Source organism: Myzus persicae, unplaced genomic scaffold, assembly GCF_001856785.1.
Source record: "Myzus persicae strain clone G006 unplaced genomic scaffold, MPER_G0061.0, whole genome shotgun sequence".
NCBI classification, from domain to species: domain Eukaryota; kingdom Metazoa; phylum Arthropoda; class Insecta; order Hemiptera; family Aphididae; genus Myzus; species Myzus persicae.
Window position 1 is genome coordinate 73,927 of NW_019103155.1, and position 25,628 is coordinate 99,554.

General features: G+C 29.0%; 3 protein-coding genes across 4 annotated transcripts; all 3 read right to left on the minus strand.

Moving 5' to 3' along the window:
• Positions 1-1,698: 1,698 nt before the first annotated feature.
• LOC111033866 (RNA polymerase I-specific transcription initiation factor RRN3-like) lies at positions 1,699-7,845 on the minus strand. Its single transcript, XM_022314799.1, has 11 exons — positions 7,273-7,845; positions 6,360-6,608; positions 6,137-6,226; positions 5,942-6,071; positions 5,767-5,875; positions 5,547-5,699; positions 5,248-5,475; positions 4,886-5,137; positions 4,632-4,816; positions 2,353-2,581; positions 1,699-1,953 (listed from the first exon to the last, which is right to left on the minus strand). The coding sequence occupies exons 2-11, from the start codon at positions 6,600-6,602 to the stop codon at positions 1,746-1,748; spliced, it is 1,827 nt and encodes a 608-aa protein (XP_022170491.1). The 5' UTR covers positions 6,603-6,608; positions 7,273-7,845; the 3' UTR covers positions 1,699-1,745.
• Positions 7,846-10,703: 2,858 nt separating this feature from the next.
• LOC111033868 (RNA polymerase I-specific transcription initiation factor RRN3-like) lies at positions 10,704-16,588 on the minus strand. Of its 2 annotated transcripts, none has more exons than XM_022314800.1 (11): positions 16,292-16,588; positions 15,390-15,638; positions 13,500-13,589; positions 13,312-13,441; positions 13,137-13,245; positions 12,918-13,070; positions 12,625-12,852; positions 12,278-12,529; positions 12,014-12,198; positions 11,711-11,939; positions 10,704-10,958 (listed from the first exon to the last, which is right to left on the minus strand). In XM_022314800.1, the coding sequence occupies exons 2-11, from the start codon at positions 15,630-15,632 to the stop codon at positions 10,763-10,765; spliced, it is 1,815 nt and encodes a 604-aa protein (XP_022170492.1). In that variant the 5' UTR covers positions 15,633-15,638; positions 16,292-16,588; the 3' UTR covers positions 10,704-10,762. The 2 variants fall into 2 exon arrangements, with proteins under 2 accessions (XP_022170492.1, XP_022170493.1); XM_022314801.1 differs by lacking the exon at positions 16,292-16,588 and adding an exon at positions 13,972-14,139 and having other exon boundaries at positions 15,390-15,503.
• Positions 16,589-18,265: 1,677 nt separating this feature from the next.
• On the minus strand, positions 18,266-19,995 carry LOC111033869. The gene is made up of 2 exons (XM_022314802.1): positions 19,778-19,995; positions 18,266-18,851 (listed from the first exon to the last, which is right to left on the minus strand). The coding sequence occupies exons 1-2, from the start codon at positions 19,783-19,785 to the stop codon at positions 18,290-18,292; spliced, it is 570 nt and encodes a 189-aa protein (XP_022170494.1). The 5' UTR covers positions 19,786-19,995; the 3' UTR covers positions 18,266-18,289.
• Between the last annotated feature and the right edge of the window lie 5,633 nt (positions 19,996-25,628).

Sequence of the window (25,628 nt, forward strand, 5' to 3'; positions counted from 1 at the left end):
TAAAATATATTCGTATAGTCCGTTTAGAAGTAGTACCAATAGACTGTACATAATAAAATTCTTCAAAAATTAAAAATCAAGAATGTATACACGGTGACCACGATTTGGCAAGAGTTTTACATTTATATGTAATATTGTTGGCTGGTTACAGAAAATAAAATAGTTATTACTATTGGATATAATTTTAGACTTGTATATACTTGGTTATAACAGCTCAAATAACGGTGTTCAAAATCTATGCAGCTTACATTTAACCTATCCCCTCCCTCCCTCCACATCGTTAATTATAACGATGTGTTGTTTTTTCTTTTACTCGACGCTAAATGTAACTTACCTTTTTATTGGGAAATTTTTGTGGACCCCTACCTATGAATAATTCGTCCCTGCTACTGTTGGACCACCGTCTACCACAGATTAAAAATAGTAAGTAGTCAAAATAGGTAATTATAAAACATCTCCGTGAGGAGTATTATAATAATGGTCGGTGGCGGACGACGACTATACCAAATCGCAGGTGTCTACTATTATACATAATTTCTCCTTGAACAATTGTTTTGGTACTGGGTGCGGGGTAGCCGGGTAGATATTTAAAATGATTTTTACTAAGGTAAATATGCAATAGCCGCCATTAATAATGGTCGTAGGGATATTCCCAACGTACTAAATGCCATAGCCTATTTTTTTAATACAATTTTTATCTACATAGACTATAATTTAATACATTTTAAAATGTCTGTTCCGTAATGAAATTATTATTATTTTCATTATACCTAGGTACTAGTGTACTACTAAAATTAAAAGTATAAAAATGATTGACCTAAATTTTTAAATCACAATAATTTTACACAGAATTATGCATCCTAAATGAGTATGTAAATTAAGCTACTTAGAGACAAGCAACATATACAACTTCATGCATATTTTAACATAGTATTTTGAAATAGATTTTTATATAACTTGTTTCATTGTTTACCTAATTTGAATAGTTTGAATCAAAGTGTGGTAGGTACACAAGTATGTGAACTATCCCAAAAAAAAGATTAGATTTCTATAGTTAACTTTATCGGTTATTAATTATTATGTAGTTTGTATCATAAAATTGTTAGTTAAAAAAGAACAATTTTTAGTAGCTTTTTGTGTTGACAAGTGTGTTTATGAAATGTGGAGCACATAATATTCATTGTGCTCCTGGCAGCCATACAAATATTAGCCACAAACATCAACAAAGCTGCTAGTACGACATGGTCTTTTGGATCATATTAAAAGTACGCACAATACACTCTACCTATTTTCGTCATAACAAGCAGTTACAAGTTTATGGTCGAACCAATAATGCACTACTATGCATTGGCCATTTATTGGCGTCTACCACCACTTTCCTCTATCATGGCGTGTTAACTACCATCAATGATATAGAAAAACCTAGTTGAATAAAATAATTTGATCTTCAAGCTTAAAAAAAAGTTGGATAAGTATGTTGTTTTGGTTAGTACCTATCCCAAAATAAATTTTTTTTATACAATTGTACACCATCTTATGTCATTCTTGCTGACACTGGATAATATGTGGTTACACTCATCCTCTCTTATTTGTATTAAGTTTCAATTGTCATAAGATTAATTTACTAATAATCCACTAAATATCACTATAATTGCACTATTGAAGTAATAAATAAAAAAATAATATACGTATGTTATATTGACATAATAACAAAATTAACTATATTTTTTAAACAGTTTACATCATCAAAATAATATATGAGTATTATTTCCATACGCAAATTGTCCTAGCCAATCTGTCTTGGCAGGTGAAGGAGATAACACCATACTTGGACTAATGTCCATGTTATCTGGAAGCGATGAAGGGATTTTGTCAATATATCTTTCTCCTCCTTTAGAACTTTTAATACAATCGATGTCTCTGTATAAATCTGGTATGATCATATTCTTCGATCTAAAAATAATATAAACAATTACTACCTATTATGGGACATACTTTAATGTAATTAAGTAGCAATTTTTAGTAGAGTAACTAATAAAAATAATTAGGTAATTTATGTATTATTTGAAAATCTGACTGTATAATACTTTATAAAAGGTGTACAAAATTAAAATTGGAATAATTCATTTCAAATTTAATAATATTTTGGCTGTGAAAGGAATTGAAATCAACAAATAATTGAAAGTTTTAGATTAGATTTCACAATTGATTTTTAAGAACAGAATGGGCATAACTATTATGTTAACATAAAATAAACTATGCTATGCAAATTTTTATTAAGAATTAAAATATTTTAATTAACAGATGATATAACATAATTTTTTTTTTAAATAAATAAAAAAGTTTACTTACCGTGGAAGAACATATGGATCAAATGGAAAGTAAGAGTACAACCATTCATCCTTGATTGATTGATCAGTGACTCTAATGTGACCATCCATTACCACATAGCAATAAGTCAATTGATATGTTTTTGTAATAAGTGCAAAACGATCAACTACTTTTGAACAACATAGACGCAATGGACTTAATCTACATGTGACTATATTAGACAAATTTAAACTTTCCATAAATCTAAGATCTGAAAAAAAATAATATCATCATTGTTATTCATTAAAAATATATGTAAAACTGTGTATGGCGAATGAAACCAAACAGTTAATTAAGTATTAACTCATAATCTAAGATTATAAAATAATTTGTAATTGTTTTATTCATAATATGGATACTGAATAATGTAAAATTAATTTATGAGTATGAAATTTGGATTCTGTAATGAAACATTTATTTATTGGTTTCTTTTAAATTCCTAATACCTACATATTTTTGTATTAAAATAAACAACATTTCCACTATTTATACTTTTATGAATAGTGATTAGACCTATACTTAGTGCTTGGTCGCCACCTTGGATATTTCTAACTTAATCTGGGGTCTAAGACAGGGGCATCCTCAAAAAATCAGCTCAGTGGGTGCAAAGTTAAATGTATGTGATACATACATAGGTAGTCACATATTTACATTATTACTCACTGATTTTTTGGTTCATTAAAAATCCCAGTGGGTCCTATGGCACCCACTGGCCCCTCTCGTCTAAGATTAAAGGATTTTCAAGACCAGGCATGTCAAACACAAGGTACCTGGTTCATTTTTATTATGGCCCGAGGATAGAAACTATAATGAACAATTAATTGAAGAAAAAAACATTTTTCAATTTTCTTTTCATGTGACAACTATGTTACTGAGAGGTATACATTATGTTACTTTCCTGTATTATCTTCCGTAAAACTGTAATTAAATAAGTATTGTATAGTATTGTAAGTAATGATTAAAATTAAAAATTTGTATAAAATTGTTTGATACATTATTTTTATTTGCGGTAAGTTAACTATTTAATATATTTGGCCCAATTAATATTTTGAGTTTTACATGCTTGCTCAAGACCTTCAGCACTTTTCAGAACTGAGGAGGTGGCCACTCTATAATTTAGCCCGTGGGTTTCGTAAATTATTACAGCAAATCCAGCATGGAAAGTATTAATATAATATCCATCAGCTTGTGAAGAGGATTTCAGAATGAGACTCGAAGGCAAAGAACTAGTTGACCAGATAAAAAGCATTGGAACATTGAAATTATAACAGTTTACATAAAATAAGTACGATCATTGGGACGGTATGTCGAGCTAATCATAAACATTAAGTAACTGTTGTTTAATGAAATTATACACAACTTATGTATTCTAAGTTCAATTACTTCATTATATATTTGTAATGCTTGATTTGCAAGGTAATACAAAGACGAGCAGTGACATGCGTCCATAGCGTCCGAAAAAATAAACTCTTTTGTAAATAAAATTTCCCTTTGGAAAAGAAGACTTCAATCAGAAAATTTAGCAGACTTTCCAACACGAGCTTTCAAACAATAATATTGCTTTATCCAGTTCCATAAAAACGCAAATTTGTGCAAATCTTGATGTGCTTGAAAATGTATTTGGCAATTATTTGGATTTTACATACTTGAGAGCAGAAATATGGTTACGCACACTGCACAGTTCTTTTCTAGTAGACTTAAATGCAATATTAAAGATTCAGACCTTGTTAAATATGAATTAATTGATTTGAGATCAAAAGAAATGGCACAACCAGGTTTTCAAACAAAATATGTACTCGAATTTTGGTGTTCGTTGACAAAGGCTTATCGCGAGCTCTAATTACATACGCTACTACATAGTTCTGTGAGTCAGAATTTTCTACAATGGTCACAATTAAAATTAAAACAAGAAATTGATTGGACATTAAGGATGATATGCAAATTTCTCTGTCCGATACGATCCCAAATTTCAAGGCAATATAGCAAGCAAATGGCAAATTAAAACTTGTTTTCAACTATTATAAAAAGTGATTAATCACAATAATTTAATATTGTATTACGTCTTAGTATTATCGTTCAATTAATATTTTTTTTTTGTTTGGGGAGGGGGTCCATGATTATATTTTATACTTTAAAGATATTCATGGCTAAGAAAAGGTTAAGAATCTATGCTCTAGACCCAATCCTAAATAAGTTTATCTGGAGATACATAAGAATTATTATAGAACTATTATACTACTTAAGAAAAAATCAAAACTTACTTCGTTTATTATCCATTAGATCTTGATGTCTAAAAGAAATTATATAGAATAATGCTTGACACATTGAATAAAATACTGAATGCCATCTTAATAACTCTTCATCTACTACTTTAACAGATTTATCTACACTATTAATATAGTTATTACACCACCTAGACATTTCAGATAGAGTATTCTTCAGCACGCTGAAAATTATAAACATACATTTTAGTATTAAATATTATTTAATATTTATTGTATTCACAATATATTACTTATTTGTAATGAATGGTGCTCTGCAATGAAAACTAGCCAAATAACCAGCTGCCGCCTGTCGCAGAGTAGATGGAGATGATACATCACAACATTTTTTCAACAACCAATTACTAAAATTTTCAGCTAAAGTAGTTTTAAAACTAAGAAAGTAGTAAATTACATATTGAATATGACTACTGTTATATGTTGGAAGAATTTCATTTTCAAATATTGATAACAAATCATGGTATAACAATTTAGTACTGTCCCAACTGAAAACAGCATTAATGTTAATAATTATTTTTAAATTGAACAATATTAAAAAAATTAAGTTCCTAGTTGATATAAAAATTATTTATTAGTTAATTTGAATGATACTCACAATAAACTACCATCAGGATTATGACAAGTAGTTTTCATATAAATAAATATTCTTTTGAGACAAATGTCCAATGTATCTGAAAAATTTTCCTCTTCAACTTTATTAGGACAAACTTTCATACAGCTTTCATCTACATCCATTGGAAATATGTCTTCAATTTCAATATTAATATTCGATTCCAATCTGTCTAGTTCATCTTTGGGTATATGAACATCAATTTCTACTAATCTGCAAAAGTAATATAGATATTACACAAAATATAAAAGTGTATGGGATTCAAATTATTTTGATCAAGTTACTTGTTGATAATGAGATTCAGAATATTTTTTCTCAAGGATGGTTCATACTCAAAAATGTAAAGTAAATTGTGTATGTAATGAAGATGGGAGCAAGAAGTATTTGTCTTGTATGGGAACTTTTTTTTAAGAGCTGATATTAATAAATCCTTTGCTCTAAAGAAAGTTTTAAAAATTACAAATTAGTACTTATGTAATATATATGTTAGTTTAGATTTCTTACAATGGAATTGCTTTCAAGAGAGCTTCAAGAGTCACATGGACATTTTTAAATCCTCTTTCTTCCTCTTGAGATGGCATACCATTGATACGATCACAAACAGCACTGTCCACTATGAAATATTCAAAGAATATATATATATAATAGTTTTCATGTTATATGTCAGTTTTGGCATTACCATGAGAAAAACATGCCACGAGTTGTTCCATTGCAAATTGTGTATGATAGCTGTAGGCGGTACAAACATTGAGTAAAAATAATCGATATTCCTTGACTACATCATCACTTCTGTTCATCCATTTTAAAATCTGACAAAAAAATTTACACAGATGATAGTATTCTTTAATATACATAAGTAATTTGAAATTCTTACCAATATAACTTTTACAAAAAGGGTAAGATTTTCATTTAGAATATTCACACAATTTCTGGCATCTTTCAATAACTTGATAAGTTCATTATCCTGTAAATTATTTCATTATATATTATATTTATAAGTTTTATTTAATAAATATGGGAATACTCCACATAATTTATGGTAAAATATATTAGGAAAATACTTTCATATCATGTTTTATATTGTTTGCTCCACTTACATTAATTTCGGTAGCCAAGTCTCTAATGTCACAAATTAGATTGTTATACTCTATTTGATCATCTTTATTACTGCTGTCATAATTAATTAGTAATAATTTCAAATTATTGAATAAATCAAAACACACTCTTCGACCAGGTACATTATTTAATGTTTGCTTTCCACATTTTTTTAAAATGGAGGGTGAGCTTATAGAACTATTCAAAGTGTGAATGCCACTTTTTGGAGCACGGAAAGATGACATCTGGAACTAAAATCAAATAAAGATATAAGTCAGAAGTACAATTTTGTTTTATTGTGGTTTATAAGTACCTATACAATTGTTTTACCTAAATAATATGTAATTAATATTTATTGAACCATGTGTTGATGAAATTTTAATATTATGGTAGTAACATACCTACGAATGAATTTATAGAGGATTTGAAAATGAAAAAAATGAAATATTAGAAAGTTTTTAACATTATGAAAATATGTTTAGGTATCATCCTTTAGCATAACACAAACTAGTTCATGGCAGATGATAATTTCCCACAAGTTATGCAGGTACTGATGAATTGTTGAGAAGTTCGTGAAGAGTGTAGTGTATTCAGAGGACACATGTGTTGTCTCTGTCGTGCAGATGTTATACATACCAAATTTTATATTTACAATAACCCGTTTTAATTGTTATCAATATAAAATTAGTGTAATTTGCGCTATTATAAAATTTAAAGTGACTTGTAGGATTTTAATGTAATTTTAATTCTAAGCAAGTTATGATTATTTTATAAGGATCACTTGATTTGTGATTAAGACATTCGAATTGAACGGCGGGTCGAGTATAACATATAAAACTACTGCCCTAGGGGTTTTCTAAGAACAGTAGCTCTTAATAACACAATAAATACCGTAATGTAAACGTTTATACTTACGAGTCGGATTAGCACATAGTAAATTGTATATACTCCGTGATAGGTTTGATGTCCGATGGAAACCAAGTACTAACAATAGTTATTCGTGTGAAATATGAAACCTACTAGAATCCCGATAGGGCTCTAATACTCTATGGTCACTTCGATTTGCCCTGCCGATCTATACGTGAGAAAAACGCACAAGAATGGTCACATCGAATGTATCGATGACGATTGGCGATCGCCTACTCCCGAACATGGAACGTTATCAACTCGTAACTAGTTTGTAGGTAGAAAGTACAAACAAAATAGAATATTATAATGTAAAAACCTACTATTAATTATTATTAATTAAAATAAAATTAATATTACGTATTTACAATTTACGTTTTTCGGTTATCAATAATCTAGATTTTAGATACCAAGATACCACTTCCTCCTATAGGGATCGACGGGGACGGATAGATAAAAATATAAAATATTATCAGAAAAATTTGATGGGTCTTTAAAATTGTGACATACAGATCTAAGATCTATCAAATATTCAAATATTAAAATATTCAAATTGTATGTATTATACTATTATATTATCTAGTAGATAGGTATGTTGAATTGTCAAAACAAAACCCATGTGCGTTTTCGCTTTACCGTTCAAATGTTCGATACATTTTTGAGGTTACAGACTAGACAGCCACTACGCACTAGCACCACTAGTCACTACAACAGACTATAGAGGTTACACTTACCGGTGCTAACTTCAAATGTTACATCGTGTCCCGGGTAAATACTAAATTTCAGAAACATAATACAGAGCTTAGAAAACACGACTGCAATGCACTATGGGATCGTAAAAAATAAAAATGAAAAAAAAAGTAAGAGTACAAAGAAAATTAGAAATCTGCACATAATTATCCTAAAATAAGGAACGCATCTCACCTGGAAATCCTGAGGCCTTGATTTAAAATATTTTAATTAAATCATTATTGGTAGCTCGTAGGTAGGTCATACTCGAGTATAATTTTATGTCAGGCAATTTTCACGTAGTGTAAAGTATCAAGTATCAACTACCTGAATTGGTACTTAAAAACTAAAAATATACGTCAACATTTTCAAAAATGAAGAAATTCGTATCGCCATTTCCTACAGGATATTCATTAATCGTTAAAGCATTTTAAGTATTTTTCAAAAACTTAGAAATTAATAACTATATATAGGTACATTGTATAAGGATAAAAGTGTGGTGGTCCCTTGGAATATCGCCGCCCAGCATATAACTGGGTGATAGGACTATGAGGAACACGCGTGGGCAGACTTGAATTTCGGGATATTTCTAAGATAATTGCAATGTTTATTTATTATTTGTACTTTTGTGGTCAATAACATCTAGGTAGTAGGTAGCTGTTAAATCATAATAAACTATTTCATGCAAATTAAAAATATTTTACGTTTTATTATTTTTTTATCACGAAACATGATTTACTTCTTACCACACATTTTAGAAATGACATTTTATTATAATAATATCGATTCAAATATGGGCCTCAATTAAAAAATTTCGAGGGGTGCCCTGCACCCTATGCTATGAGGTTGATAAGATGCAGATGAGTTATTTATTTAGTACCTACTTAACGGAGGATGGTAAATGCATGTTTCAATATTATTATACTGTCGTCTGTCACAGTTTATTTTAATTTTAATATAATTTTCTCATCTTCGACGACGGTTTCTGGAGGCTGGAGCTTTGTGTCAGACTACGCAACTAAATCATAGGGTTACTAACTTAACCTCAGGCTGGAATCATACACAATTTATTACCTACATTAAATTATATAATTTAAGGTAGGTGCAAACTACATAAAGTAACTATGTCACTAATAATAAGAGTTCTTTGATTACTATAATATTAATATATAAGAACTAAAAAACCTATAATTCTTGATGGTTGATGGACAAATAGATGAAAAAGTGTAATAAAAATTAATGGGTTCATTAGTACTAGTACTATTATAGTATTATAAACGATCGCCAATGTATTGTTACCTACTTATAATGATAGTCTAATACTCTAATGGATATTATGTTAATAATAAATAGAATACTTGGTACATCTTTTCTAAGCTCTAACCAACAATTAATAGAAAATATTGCATAAACTTTGCAGTGGTAATATTTCCCAGATCAAAAATCACCCCAGCCATAAAAAGTCAAGACGACATTACCTCTGGCGCTTTTTTTTAGGAGTGGACTGGATCTCCTTTGTAGTTTGTACTTTCTAGTTTGGCATTCTTCTAAAATAATTTATGATTTATAAAAATTAAAAAGTAATATCAATGTAGTAGGGTAACACTTTCACCACAAACCTTTCACATTTTATCATTTTAAAGTCAATTAAGAAAAAATTTGCTTATATTTGTTACTGTTTAATTTACACATGTACAATATGTATTTTGTTTCTAGCAAATCAAACTAGTCTAATTGCCAAACTTAAAATTATTTCAAGTTATTCATTCTAAGGCTGACTCCTTCAATTTGCAAAATTAATTGAATACCTAATTAAGTGTTTGTAATAGTGTAAATGTAATGTTGATAATGATAAATGCTATTTAATTATATTTATATGCAAAAATAACCTTTTTTTAAAAATTATTCCCTTAATTCCCATCCCTTACAAACACTGATAATTAAATTCTATTAAAGACCTAGAAGTAACTTTTTCTGATCATAGAATATCAACATTTGTAAAATCATCACAAACTGTTAGGTTAAGCTCATGTGTATATTTAACTGCTTAAGGTGTAACACATGGTACCAGTTCAGTCAGCATTTGACTACGGTTGTTATTTTGACTACATTTCAACTTATTTTTTATACAAGTTAAATTAATTGAGTGTACAAAATAATATTTTATGCTACTTAAATTATGAATTATCACTGGCTAGTTGAAATAGTAGATAAACAATGGTCACGACAATCAACTTAATGCAAGCGCTCCCCGAGTTCTAGAAATCTTTTCCTTGGTGTTATTTTTAATCATTTTTAGTCATCTTTTGGGTATACTTAATTTGTTGACTTCCTTTAACACTAGGAATTTTCAAATGTTTCAAACCATACAACTTTTAACATATATTGATAAGTTGCTGGCTTCATGCAATAATAATCTCAATATCATTGATTTGTTTCTTTAGGAATATGCCAAAATATTATATGATAGCTTTCTAACTTAACAAGTTTGCCTTTCTATTTTAGTTGCGTACCATTATATTTTTGTACACATATTTAATAAGAAAATTGTCGTCACACTTGTCAAACAATGTTTAAACTGTATAATAATATATTATATTTATTATATTAGTAAATTTACTGTACTTTATGTCTTCGGACGCTTTTTTTTATATTAAAATAACAATTTCTAGAAGGCAGTTTATGAAACTAGAATTGAAATTAAAAAGCAATTTAAGGATTAATAATTTATTAGTAGACAGGAAAAATAACAATCACAACACAGCATTGATTAATGATGTTGATTCACTAGTTGCCCGAGCCAATCAGTTTTTGCCGGTGAACTTGTAGATAACATACTTGGGCTAATATCCATGGTATCAATAAGCAATGACGATTCTTTGTCTTCTTCATCATCAATATTAGCATGCTTATTTATATCATCCTCAAAATGTCTATACAAATCAGGCATTATACAATCTTTGGACCTAAAAATAATAACAATTATAATATAGTCACAGTTGCAAACTATAACATGTTTACTTATTTTGTAATAGTTATAAGAAATTTCAAAAAAAAAGCAAGAATAAATAAAACATTTTTTTTTCTGTTTTTGTACATAAATTATAATTTCCAAATAACTTTTAACCCAATATTTTTGTTGTCAAACAAATTGAAAAACTTATATATTAAAAGGTTTATTTGAATATCAAAATATATTACACTAATCAGTTTAAGAATGCCTAGTTTTGTGCATTCGGAATAAGCTCAACCTTCTTAATACAGAAGTTGACAATGATTGTATACTGAAAATTTCTGACAAATTATAGGTCACAATCTAGACAGCTATGTTGTAGTGGGAATAGATGCTCTTCTATCTAGTTTCGAAACATTTCGTGCATCAGATAGGCAATTCTTAAACCGAATAGGGTATAAAACTGACATTATTTATAATTTATATTATGTACATCTGATATTGTTTTTGAAGTTTTTGAACTTGAAAGTGAAGATTGGACATAAAATAATAAGCATTTTAATATTATGTTGAATATTTAATTTTTGGACAGCAAAATTCTATTTAATCATAGCCTACCATGTCATTTAGTTTTTAAGTATTTTTAAATTAATTATCAATAGACAACACCTAATATTATATAAAGATATGCAGGTAGTTATCCATAGTTATCTTATAAGTCTCAATAATATAATGCTATAATCTAATAAGTAGTATAACACTCACCTTGGGAGAACATAAAAATCAAACGGAAAGAAAGAATAAAGCCATTCATCCTTGATTGATTGATCAGTGATTCTGATGTGACCATCCATTACGGCATAACAATAGGTTAACTGATAAGTTTTAGTAATTTGTGCAAAACGATTGACAACTGTTGAACAACATAAACGTAATGGGCTCAATCTACTTGTGACTATTTTAGATAGATTTAAATTTTCCATGAATTTTAGATCTGTAACAAAAAAAGTAGAATATAAATACAAAATATGCAATAGCAATCATAATTATATTTAAGCAATTTCTCACTTCTTTTACTATCCATCAGATCATGATGCCTAAAAGAAATAATGTAGAACAACGATTGGCACATTGAATAAAACACTGCATGCCATCTTAACAAATCTTCATTTACTACTTTAACTGATTTATCTACTCTATTTATATAGTTAATACACCATGTAGACATTTCAAAAATAGTATTTTTCAGAACACTAAAACAAATTAAATGTTTTGTTAAAATAATTTTATAATTATTTTTGGTAGAATGTGAAGGTCATCAAAGTTTATTACCTATTTGATATGAATGGTGCTCTGCAAAGAAAACTAGCTAAATAACCAGCTGCGGCCTGCCGTATAGTTGATGATGATGACACATCACAACATTTTTTCCATAGCCAATTGCTAAAATTTTCAGCTAGTGTGGTTTTAAAACTAAGAAAATAGTATATTACATATTGAATATGACTGCTGTTATATGTTGGGAGAATTTCACTTTCAAATACTGATAACAAGTCGTGGTATAATAATTTAGTATCATTCCACCTGAATAAAAAAAATAGTAGTAATTAATTTATGAAGAATAGATTTAAATATCAATGTAATAATCAAAGAATGTTAATTGCTCTGATTGTACTTACAATAATCCACCATCGGGATCATGACAAGTACTATTCGTATACATAAATATCCTTCTTAGGCAAACATCTAGTGTATGAGAAAAACTTTCTGCTTCTAACTTGTCAGGATCTACTTGCATACATTCCCCATCGACATCCATAGGGAATATGTCTTCGATTCCAACATTTACATTAGATTCGAGCCTATTTAATTCTTCTTTGGGTATGTGAACATCAATTTCTACTAGCCTAAACAGGATAATTTTTTTGTGAATTTTTATACACAAATTTTTTAAATTCATATTCCAACTTACTTGCTAACAATAAGACTAAGAATTTGTTTTCTTAAAGATTTTTCATACTCAGTTACAAATAATAAATTGTGTATATAATGCAGATGGGATTCGACACTACTTTTTTTGTAAGGAAATTTTCTTTTAAAAGCTGCCATTAATAATTCCTTGGCCCTAAAAAAATATTTCATATTAAAAATCAATGCATATATATTTATTTATCTATTTTAAATTTCATACAATGGAATGACTTTCAAAAGAGCTTCAAGGGTCTTGTGGACATTTTGAAATCCCCTTTCTTCTTCTTCACTAGGCATACCATTGACACGATCAAAAACAGTATTGTCCACTGTGAAAATGGTTGAAAAAAAAATATAATATTTGTTAATTATTTAGCTTAACATTTTATATTTACCATGAGAAAAACATGTTACAAGTTGTTCTATTGCAAATTTTGTGTGATAGTTGTGTGCAGTACAGACATCAAGTAGAAATCCACGGTACTCATTGACTACTTCATCGCTCCTGTTCATCCATTTTAAAATCTAATGAAAACGCAACATTAATGGTTTAATTTAAAATATAATAATTAAATGTTCTTACCAATATAACCTTAACAAAAAGTGTAAGATTTTCATTTAAAATATTCACACAATTTCTGGCATCTTTTAATAGTGCAACAAGTTCAGCATCCTGTAAAATATTTAAATACATACTCTATTGAATGAAAATTATAAATTTCCGACCGGTTTTAATATAATTTATTAGATTAGTTTTAGAAAAGATTTGGGTTAATACATCATAATATTAAGGTTTTCTTTATACTTCTTTTTTTTCTATCCTTTACAGTATAATGAGTAATTAACAATAATATTTAGTTATGATTTATGAACAGATACAAATTCATAATAAGTTTTTTTTCCACTTGCACTATGAGAGGTTAAGCTCTTTTAATTAAAGTCATTATTTTCGTTTGGATTATACAACCCAAATATGTTTATTTTGTCCTTCAATTCTTGTAGAGCTTAGAGTTCTCTCAATGATTGTGCATACCAGTTTTACCTTTTATTCTCACCTGTTTATGCACCAAAAGGCTCTCTTAGGTAATTGTTAATGTTGTATAATCTTGACCCGTGTTGTTTTCTTTACCCCCATTATACTTGACCAAGTTCATATGCATCAGGCAGCTACTATTCATTTGGGATAAATTCTTGGGCATGGGTGTAATCTGTAATAGATTCATCTTTGATGAACCAGATAAAAATATTACAAGTTAGGTTGTAAATCAGTTTTTGATTACAAAAACTTTCGAACATGATCATGTATGAGGTTTTATCTTTTTAAAAGAATTTAGTTGATTCATATTATATATCTGTCTGATTATCTTATATTTTGATGGTTTTTATCAAATATTTAAATTAAAATACATGAACAGACTACAGATATATTTAAATAAAACAATTTAATTGATTGATATCAGATGAAATTCAACCAGTCTACACATTTAAAAAATGTTATAGGTAGATTAGTTTAATTGTTTATTAAATAATTTGAAAGTTATAATACCTCTTAGTTTTGTAAATGGTTAGCTTCCTTCCTAATAATAATAACTATTTTAACTGTAATTAAAAATTAAAGTATCTAATATTATCAAAAGCCCATATATGGAAGCTATATTAAGTCAAGTTACGAAGTGCTTGGTACATGAGGATAAAATATTAAAATACACAGATGTAGTTTGTTCATATCTTATTTGATTAATTAAGTTAAAAGGTACTTTTCAAAAATTTAGACCGACAGTAATTTTTGCAGTTTAATATGCTTCAAAAAAAGGGCAAAAATACTGGCTACTTAAAATTTATAATATAATAGTTTCATATCACATTGAATAGATATGTAACTCTAGCAACTTCTACGTTAAACATTTGAAACCAATGCATCATTTTTGTACAACCATCTGTTACAGAGCTGAACAGTAGTCTTAGTTTATAAAATAACATTATATTATAATATGACAATAGTAGTGTGTACACGATTCCTAATGGGGGAAGTTTGTCATTAGACTAGTACGAAATAAATGCAGATTTGAACTATTAAAAATCTAATTCAAATACGTATGTAGTTTCTTTGGCTCAGTTAACCACAAAGCCAAATTGAAGAACTCTGTGATAAGCCAAGAAGGCCACCTAGTTAATGGAATGCACAGTATTATCACGTTACATCATTTTGACATTATGTATAATATAAATGTTCTTAATTTAGATATATTTATACTATAAATGTTTAAAACCAACATTGTCTTTGAAAGTACTGACTTACCTAACTAGTTTAAAAATGTTATAAAGATTGTTGGACGTTGGTATTTTTAAACTTAAAGGGCTCTGGTTGAAATTTCAAGTTTCATAATTGATTTAATGTTTAATAGTTTATTTATTATAATTATAAGAATTACCAAACCTTAACTTATTTATAAAAAAATGAAAAAATACTAACCTTAATTTCAATACCGGCATCCCTAATATCACATATAAGGTTATTGTATTTAAGTTTTTCTTTATCATTGTTTTGATCAAAACTAATAAGCAACGCTTTCAAGTTGTCTATAAGATTGAATTGTACTTTTTGTTTTGGTACATTATTTAACTGTGTGTTACGTTTTTTCAATATTGTAGGGGTACTTGTGCTTGGTGGCCGTGAGTTATGTGAACTGGTCTTCGAAGTACGATACGATGACATAATTACCTGCAAAAATAAAGATGTGAAAGAACTTAAAAAAATAAAATTTAAATACATAATGTATGACCATACTCTTCCCAAAGTAAATAAATATACTAAGCATGATTAAATAATATATTATATTTAATACAAATAGCATTTAATTGTGGTTTTCAGATACTTATGAATTAATTTGACATAAGAAAAGGAAGGTAATATTAGAAAAAAGTCATTAAGCCGACAATATGTTGTTGAAAACGATAGCATCGATAAGTTTCTATTTTTCATACTTGTGTAAATTTACACAAATACCATATTTTTTTCTGAACAAATACCTAGTTGCTCATTGTTTCAAGAGTTATTATTTTTTTTTCAATTGCTACTTATCCTAAACTTAGAAAGTGCGACTAAATCGGAATTGGTTGATTTGGAAAACTACAAAACGCGTATAATCATATTTTACTATATTTTCAACATTTTAAGTGTCAAAAGTAAGTGACGATTTCGGTGAAATACAGACATATTATATTCCGTACCTAAAGTCGCCGGCATAAGGCCATATTACAATACTATGTACATTTACACCGGTCACCGGGTAATCGTAGCCGATAAACCACATGGCAAGCGCCACTAACTTATCATTATAGGTATACGAAATAATATTAACGTGTTCATCATACCCGTTCGTTCACGTCAAGCTAATTCGTTTCCGTCGGGAACTATCATCCACTGTGACATCCGGTGATCGACAATAGATCCGGAACTTATGAGAATTGATTAATAACGTGAGTTTCTGCGTTCTCGCACAGTCGCACTGCTGGCAATAACCACAAAACAGAGTACACACTACAGGAGAGGTGAGTGGTAGACGGGAAAGTCGTAATAGACCGTCTGGCAGAGCGAAGTGATATACGTCGTGGCGTCGTGCAACGTGCAATTATTCTCAATTCCGCCACTGATATCATACATTCACAAGCACGTCGTACTATAACCAATAATTATTACCACCGCGTTCACCTGAGGAACGATAGACACCACGACCGCAGCGGTAGTACGTTGAATATGTACATTGTACGTCGTAGATCCAGCAGCTGCTCGCAGGCTGGCCACGAGCAGCGGATGAAATTTTCTCAGTACCGCGTATGATTGGTGCATCTGATCAGAACGATTTTGTCGTAAAGCCCGTGCGACTCGTGCGAGGCCAACAGTATATTTTCGTTAATATACATATACATAATATGCATACCATCAATTTAAATATTAGATTTTGAATTTTGATTTTAACAACAAATAAATTACCTACCTAATTAAATTGGTACTTACTCGACCAATATGCTATCCACCGTAAGTATAATATTATTCACCGTAATTCTGTGTTGGTTTAATATGCTATCTACAAATGAAAATTGTCTTATCTTTAAAATGACGTAATTCGTAATAGTATTTGTCTTGGACGAGTACTATTAAATTGAATTTATTTTAGCATTTTATATGTAGGTACCATTATTTTAACTATGACTCTGACACAAGAACACAACATTTTTCAAATGGAATCCGCATTATTTTCTTGAAGAATAAATAAACAATTATAGTATTAATAAAAAGAAAATCCATAGCACGCTATTCAATATTTTTAGTCTAAAAGAAAAGTCTATGAATCATAAATATGTTTTTGTTAATAAGTAACCATGACAAGGAAAACCTTACGAAAAATCGGTCAGAAACCAAAAACGTGTATACAGTCCAAAAACATATTTATGTTAAACATGTACCAGTACCTACAATATGGGTACCGTATACCACCGTAGTCAAGTTTTTGAATGCTATAGTCTTTGTAATTCTTCATTAAATTAGGTATACAAGTGGATATTATAGATATTATAGGTATTATAGGTATAATAGATAAATTCATGTGCTTTTTATAGTGGTAGATTAGTATATATTAAAGAAGGAAAGGAAATAAACATCGTAACAATTATATATCAAGCTTTCCAGGGTAAAGGGATTTCGTTACTCCCAAAGTCCTAATCCTAAACAGTTCAAATTACGTGCTTGAGGGGACTAAGTAGTCAGCACTTCATTTTTTTCAAATAAATTCACAGATTTCCAGAGTAGGTGCCTAATTTATATCACAAATCGTTTAAAATATTGCGGTTTGGATTTTGAATTTAATTTAGTGTTTTGATATTTGTATTTAGATATTTACTTGCTTTAATAATAATTTATTAATAAACTACAAGAATATCACTTAATAAAAATAGTGCATCAAAAACTTTAGTGATGCATAAACTTTTTAACTTTTTATATTTACACCGAGTATGAGTATATGCTCATGTTTGTGTAATCGTTACACAATATTGTATTTTTAATCGTGTATGTTAATAAAATATACATCCTAAATTAAAAGTTCAAAAGTGCTTATTATATATTATATATTATACTTATGTTTTATTATATGAAATTGTTTTATTAATTGAATGCATAAAAGTTAAATAATGTTTAGTTTATTGTTCGCAATACTACGTAACGCAGTACACAACGCATATATATATATATATAATATTATAATATACTAAGTTTAACGATATCGGCGTGATAGGTGTACAATAAATAAACTGTTAACCGTATTGTCGAAACAACGATTGAGCGTTGTCAGCGGTGCAGCGGCTGCCCTGGACTCACGCCTTGCGCTTGACTTTGTACTTGTCGAGCGCGCCCATCACGAACTCGCTGACCAGGTCGATCTGTGACTCGGACGCGGACTCGTCTTTGTGGTGGTGACCGCCGAACACGAATTTCAGATACGGCAGCACGGTGCACACCACCGACACGATGGACACGAGACCGGCTACGGCCACCGAGGCCACGGCGCCCAGCACGGTCACCAGGGCCGCCAGCAGACTGATCTTGACGAGTTTCTTGAGGTCCAACGACTTGAGTTTGCCGATCACGAAACTGCAGATGGCGCCGATGATCTTCTTCGGCGCGCTGATCGCCTCCATTAGCCCGGATAGTCCCAATTCCAGTAAGCCGCTGCCACCGCCCTCGCCCTCGTCATGCGGCGACAAAATCTCCGACAAGAACACGATCTTGTCAGGCTTGACGTGCTTCTTGTGCACTACCAAGTTGCTAGAGTCCGCAGCCGGTTCCTGCGGTCGTTGTTCGACTGCAGCAGCTGGTATGCTGACGGATAGCGACGTCGACACGGCCATTGCAGCGATCAACAACGTCACCGTGTACCTGCAAGGGCGTTGATTAATTACTAATACGTTTTATGATTATTCGTCATTTCGCCGTTATTTAATATAATCTGTGACCACTGTTATTTTTTTTTGTAATTTTATCATCTAAGGCTTAAGCCTTTTAAACAAAGCATGACTACCTAAAGGCATGCAACATTATAAAACTATAAATAATACAATACATAATAAATTTAAAATACGTATACATATATTAAAATATTATACTATTATAATGAATACCTAATTAGTATTTAATTTTTAATATTTTAATCATAATCAGTTACGCACATTTATTAAAGCTAAATATGGCATATTGAAGTAAAGACATTTAAAATAACTGATTATTGACATATTTTTGTTTACTTGGTTATTAAATATTTTTATACAACATGTAAAGAATCAACTACTTAAAAAATTGGGTTTAAAAACAAGAAATAAAAGAAAATCTGAATTAACTAATAACTTAAGTGTATTTAGTATTTTTATGTTAGGTATATCTAACTATATATACGAGGACTTGTTAAAAATAGAATTTCCGAACAGATGACCATATAATTAAATATTATATCATTAAAAAACATTGTTAACGATTATTTGAGTCTAAAAATGTAAATAATATAACTTATAACTTATACGTGTTTGTACAATAATAATAATATAATAATATAAGTATAGGTCTATACATAATACATATTAATATAGATTAAGTAACAAGATGATATGTTTTAAGCGGAATTTTAGTGGTAAATTTTGCAAATGTATTATCAAAGTTTTAATATGATCTCTAATTTAGAGGCCAGTATATAAGTGTTCTCTTTTATTTGTTTAAAATTTTCAAAACTTCTGATTAACATTCGAGTAGAAGCCATGACAGCGACGTATGCGTATCGTATCATCTAATTATCAAAAACAAATAACACTCACTTGGACATGATGATGGACTCGCCGATCGTGTCTTATGTTCGATTTCTGTAGGAGTCTCTGGATGTCGTTGCGGCGTTCGAGTAAAGATATTCGAAGCAGTGACAAGTGAAGTGTGCCTTTTCGACCTGAGGTCTGAACATTATATATAGGCGGCGTAGGTAGGCTTTAAATTTGTCAATTTGAAATCACAATGACCGCACCAGTGGTTTTCAAGATCCCTATGGCATTAATTGGTAACTGGTAAATGAAATTGTCCAAACTTCGATCGTTTATATCGCATTAATGAAAAATTCACACATGATTAACATAAACGCATTCTGTTGCAATACCTATTACAACTGGTAATGGTAGTAAGGTAATAAAATGTTTTCATGTACGATTTCACTATTATAATTCGATGCCTATTACAGTAGATAGTCAAGAGTTGAAACCAAAATATATTCTATCAAATTACTATAACATTACAATTAATTATTATAGTAAATATTTTTAAATAGATATTTGTATTTCTCCCAAGACGCGTGATTATGATATCGAGAGGAATAATTTGGAAACGATTATGTAGTATCATTGAATATAAATACTAGTATTTATAAATCAATGGTAGTATGTATTCAGTATTCACCACAATTTTATGTCACTTTCCGCACAAATGGGCAGTTTCACGAAAGTTTAAGCAAAATAGAATCAGTTTTTTATTCCTCGAGAAGTGCAAAAAAAATTAGGGAAACAACCCATTTCACCGTGTGCCGGATGTAACATATAACTGTAGTTTAGTTTGTACTTTGTGAGTTATGACTAGCTAACCTAGGTTATAGAGTTATGACTAACTAACTGACCAAACACATCATTTACCGTGACAAATAAAATTCCCAAACATTTCTAACACAACTCAAAAATTTTGGGTGGTTTTGACCATATAAATACAGGTCTAAAATTATATCCAATCATAATAACTATTTTATTTTCTGTAATAAATACCAACAGTGGCTTTTGGTGAGGCACGGTTGTACGCTCAATCTGCGGCAACGCTCTGAGCGTACGTACGGGCTGGCGTTGTTAGCACTCGGATGGGGGACTATCCGGGTTTTTAGCAACATATCCTTGCCACACATACAAACGTGTTCCAACTAATCGTCCCCCCCACACAGTACCAGCCTTAGTAGTTGAATCCTTAATCCAAAAAAAAAAAAAAATGCCAACAATACCTATAGAATAATAATATAATATACTGTACAAAAAAAAAAACGATAGCCTTTCACAAGTTAGGTAACTAAATTTAACATTATTACGTTAAAAGTAAAAAAGTCTCTCACCGCATATACCTTTCCGAGTATATTGATGAAAATTTGATGAAAATCAGTCGAAAACTATGGGTCTTGAACCATCCTTTTGATTTTATATAGTACCATAATTGAGTAGGTATATTATATTGTACAATATACCAATTACCTGGATGTGTATTTATTAATTATACCTAATGATGCACGGCGTAACTCGCGACTAGTTAAATAATGCAGTGAATTTATTCTGTCTTAAGCTCCGTTAAATGTAAGTTACTTATACACATTTTTAATACTACCATTTCGGCCAAATTTAAAATACTGGTCTAAAATTATATTCAATTTTAATAACTATTTTATTTTCCTTAACAAATGGATAAACTTTTAGAACCAACAAAAAAACTTGAGCCAAGAATTTTTTGAATGAGTTCTTCTTAAAATGAAAAATTCAAAGGTGTACATCCTCGGGTACTTATAAGTACCTATGTACTAAATTCGAAAACTATGAGTTCGATAGATTTGGCAGTGAATCGCTTATACAGTTATACACACACAAACAATACCTTTTATATGAATATTAATTATATGGATTATGTTACTAGACATAAAACTTAGAAACGTGATTACTGATGATTTTAAAATAGCAATGGATTAAATCTTGGTAAATTTTAAAATATTGTTTTTGTCAAATAAATATAACATAATTTCAACATAGTATATTAGGGCCGTAAATCGTAATGTTCTATTATATTATGTAAACATTTTGATGAATATTAATAGAAAAAATCGACAACGTGTTTAACATTATTTTTCTACAATATTTAAATATTAAATAGGTAACAAAAATACATATAACCAAGCTTTTCAACGAAAATAACAAATTTCATAATATAGGTTTTAGTGTACTTACAAAAAGAGTAGATTGGTTAATTAATTGTACAAATTATGCAAAGACAAATTGCCGGGTTCATAAAAAAGTTATCAGCTCAATACGTTTTTTGTTTCATAAAATCTATGTCATATGTCAAATCTAATACCTAATAAATAATTCTATGTATAAAATTATATTTATGATTGATAAGGATTTATTCAGCATATATTGTTAAATATTTGTTATATTTTAAATGTAGTAATAATAGTTACTTAAATAATAGTATTAATTTTCATAACAACGTGCTGATCCCGTGGACTAAGTTACCCTTTAAAAATGTCAACTCTATATGAGACTTGCTTGTGATAATATGAGTTATAATATAGGTACTATCAGGTAGGCAATCCACCTGCGGTGGCTTATGGACCCCACTCGGTACATGGGTGTCTTATATGAATTATATGTTTTATTTTGATTGCGGGCATGCCAATGAGCGTATACAAGTGCAACTCAGCCCCCTTGGTAGGCATTGTGCGAAAATTCAATTTGATGCATACGTACAATTTTAAGGAGAGCCAAATAAAAAAAATTTAGGAAGTATAGAAAAAAAAATTGTGTATTTTTATACTTATTTCATATCATAAAAGTAATTTTGAAAAATAATTTGTTTTGGCAATTAAGAAATATCATGGTAATATTTATTGCACTATAAATTCATATTTTTTTCCCAGGAGGGTCAAGTTCCCCGGGCAATCAATAAACAAATAAAATAAAAATGTCTAATAAATATATGTATATTTCTCTTTTAATTAATAACAACTCTTTATAAACAAAAATTACCTTCGTTAATCTCAAAATCTCTGTTTGAGTACCTCTCCGGACTCCGGGTCGGACCTACTGTGTCCAATTGTAAGTCTAAATCATCCAGGGAACCACTCAAACACATACAACAAATTTCACCGAATTAGGCAGGCACAAAGGACAGACATACATTCATTTATATAATTATATATATATATATATATATATAAATAATATAATACAATAATATTGATATGCCGATTTCAATCCTTGAAAATCAAAATTTTGAAAAATCCATTCTTAGTGGAGCGGGAAAGAAATTATAATATTAATCTACACTCAAAATTTTAAATTGATAGCTCTAATAGGTTTGACTTTGCGTTGATTATGAATCAGACCCTCAGGACAGTCTCTTTTATGTATACAGATAATATTATAATATAATTTAATTTAATTGTAAATATAATATGATTATGCTACGTAGTGTATAAAGAAACTTACCTTGGACTTTCTGTGATCTTTAGTTTCAAGTGAAAACACTGAAACAATATTCGTTGTACCGAACTTCCTAACTGTTATTTATTTAATTAAGTTTACAATTCAAAAAATATTTAACAGTGTTAAATAAAATAAACAAGCATAATAATTCGTGTTGGGACATTTAAATATTTAATGAAATATGAAATAGTGAAATATTTTAACATTGTACTAACATTTATTTTGTTGTTTTTTTCAAAGAAGTTTATTTTTACAAACATTGGTAATTTGTAATTATTTTATTTAATATTATGTTAAAACTATAAAATTATTTGAAATGTTTTATAATGAAAAAAAAATATTATTAAAATATAAAATGTAACGAACATTATGAGATGCAAGCACTTATAATATTATAATATTACATTATACGCAGTTATAGTCAAATTATTACCTAATAGGAATACAGTTTACTTTAACAAATATTTACCTATAACTAAGTAGTTATTATAATGTTAATAGTGATCTATAATTTAAAAATGAATTAAAATATTATTAACACATTGCTAGATATCAGTTATACCTATATATAGGTACCTAGTTATAAACACATTAATACATTATGATAAAACGAATTAAAATTTCACAGAGAATGAAAAATAATCAATAATAATTAGATAATATAATAATATTCCAACGAAACGTTGATTAGAAACTTTCACAATTTCACATGCAGTAATTGTAATTTCAGTAATTTAAAATGTATAATATACATATATGGGTAAAAACAAACATATTTGAAAAAAAACTTTCAAAATGTCAAAATTTCGTAGGTTAGGGATCAAAAATAGTGTTTCATATACCATTTATGTAATTTTGATTTTGAGGGGAAAAGAGTGTCACGCGAGTGTTCAAACTAGGATTCTAAATTCATTTTATGTCATTCTTGCTATTCGCAAAATAAATATTTTGAAGAATGGGATCATAAATTTCAACACTAGTGGGAAGATCGCACCCGAGTATTTAGGTTTTAATTGAAAAACTGAAGACATCAGCAGCAGAAAGTGACCATCGAATTAAATTTAGAAGGGATTAAACGAAATAAAAAATATGTACAATTGGGCGAGAGAATCAAACGTGTTCTTTAAAACTTTTTAGAAAACCATGACTTGGACAAGTGCCTCACAAAAAAGGCCATAATCGTCAAATATATTGATTATGTGTATTTTACATTAAATATTTATTATCTATTACATTATATTAAACAATTTAATTATTGAATTTTACATGTTGCATTTCAATTTTAAACTACGAGTCAACCACACTGAACGTATTTAATAGTGCATCCTCATTTTTAACACTTCACAGTATTCCAAAATGTTCTGTCAGTAATAAGCTTGACCAATTGTGGTTAGATGAGTGGAGCGATGAATGTTTTGATTATACAATGATGTGGGTTTTTTATTTATTTAGTTTTCTTTTTGCTTTTGTATGTCATCATGATTTGGAGGCAGTCAAAGTGCTTCGATTTTCTTCAACAGCAACTTTTTTGGTAGGAAAGTGAATCAAGTTGGTGTATTCGGGAGGTCGAAATTTAAAATTCCTAATAGTTTTCAAAAGCGACAGGAAAAACAAACAGTTAAGAAAAAACGGGAATTCTTACGCAAGACCAGTTTTCGAAAAAATCGATATTGGTTTTTAGTGTAACTATAAAAAAAATTACAGTGGATACTTGAAATTTTTACTGAATGTTTGTGTTAGCATTTTCTATACATTATAAAATAATTATGAATATAATTAAAATATCAAAATATTTTGACTCGTGTGGAACTATTTATAGGCATACGCAATTTTCAATTATTATTTGATTTTTTTTTAATCCAATGTCGATAAAACATTTTTTGTTTAGTAAAAAAACTTGTAAATGTAAAATAAGGTTTCTCGTAAGTTGTTATAAATCCACAATAAGCTTTTATGAGCGTTTAAGCTTAGAATTTCGATAACATTTGTAAAAATTATTTTGAGTTAGAAATTCATAAGAATTTTTCTTTTTGTATCTATGATTTAAAAATTTGATAGGAAATTTTTCAAAAGTTTGTCTACCAGAAAATCAAATAAAATTTTTATGAGAGTTTGAAATAGAAATTTTTACAACATTGCATATTCACTCGATTTCACATGTGAAGATTTTCTTATTTTATTGTAATTCAAAAACAAATTACTGAAGTCATTTTAAATTTAAATTATATATTTATTTCATAAATTCATATTCTTGATAACATTTTCAAAATATTTTGCCTCGTTTTAAGTTGTTGACTGACATTTTCAATTTTCATTTTTTTATTTTTATTTTTTTGTTTATAAATGTCAATAAAATGTTATTGGTTGGATCAAAAAGCATGACAATTTAATACAAGAC

Excerpts from the sequence above, each read along its gene's own strand:
- LOC111033866 (XM_022314799.1), bottom strand. The coding sequence starts at position 6,602 with ATGTCATCTTTCCGTGCTCCAAAAAGTGGCATTCACACTTTGAATAGT. Across the intron at positions 4,817-4,885 it reads GCACCATTCATTACAAATAA|CGTGCTGAAGAATACTCTAT; the intron begins GTAATATATTGT and ends TATAATTTTCAG. Across the intron at positions 2,582-4,631 it reads TCTAATGGATAATAAACGAA|ATCTTAGATTTATGGAAAGT; the intron begins GTAAGTTTTGAT and ends ATTTTTTTTCAG.
- LOC111033868 (XM_022314800.1), bottom strand. The coding sequence starts at position 15,632 with ATGTCATCGTATCGTACTTCGAAGACCAGTTCACATAACTCACGGCCA. Across the intron at positions 13,071-13,136 it reads CTTTTGAAAGTCATTCCATT|GGCCAAGGAATTATTAATGG; the intron begins GTATGAAATTTA and ends ATATTTTTTTAG. Across the intron at positions 12,199-12,277 it reads GCACCATTCATATCAAATAG|TGTTCTGAAAAATACTATTT; the intron begins GTAATAAACTTT and ends AATTTGTTTTAG.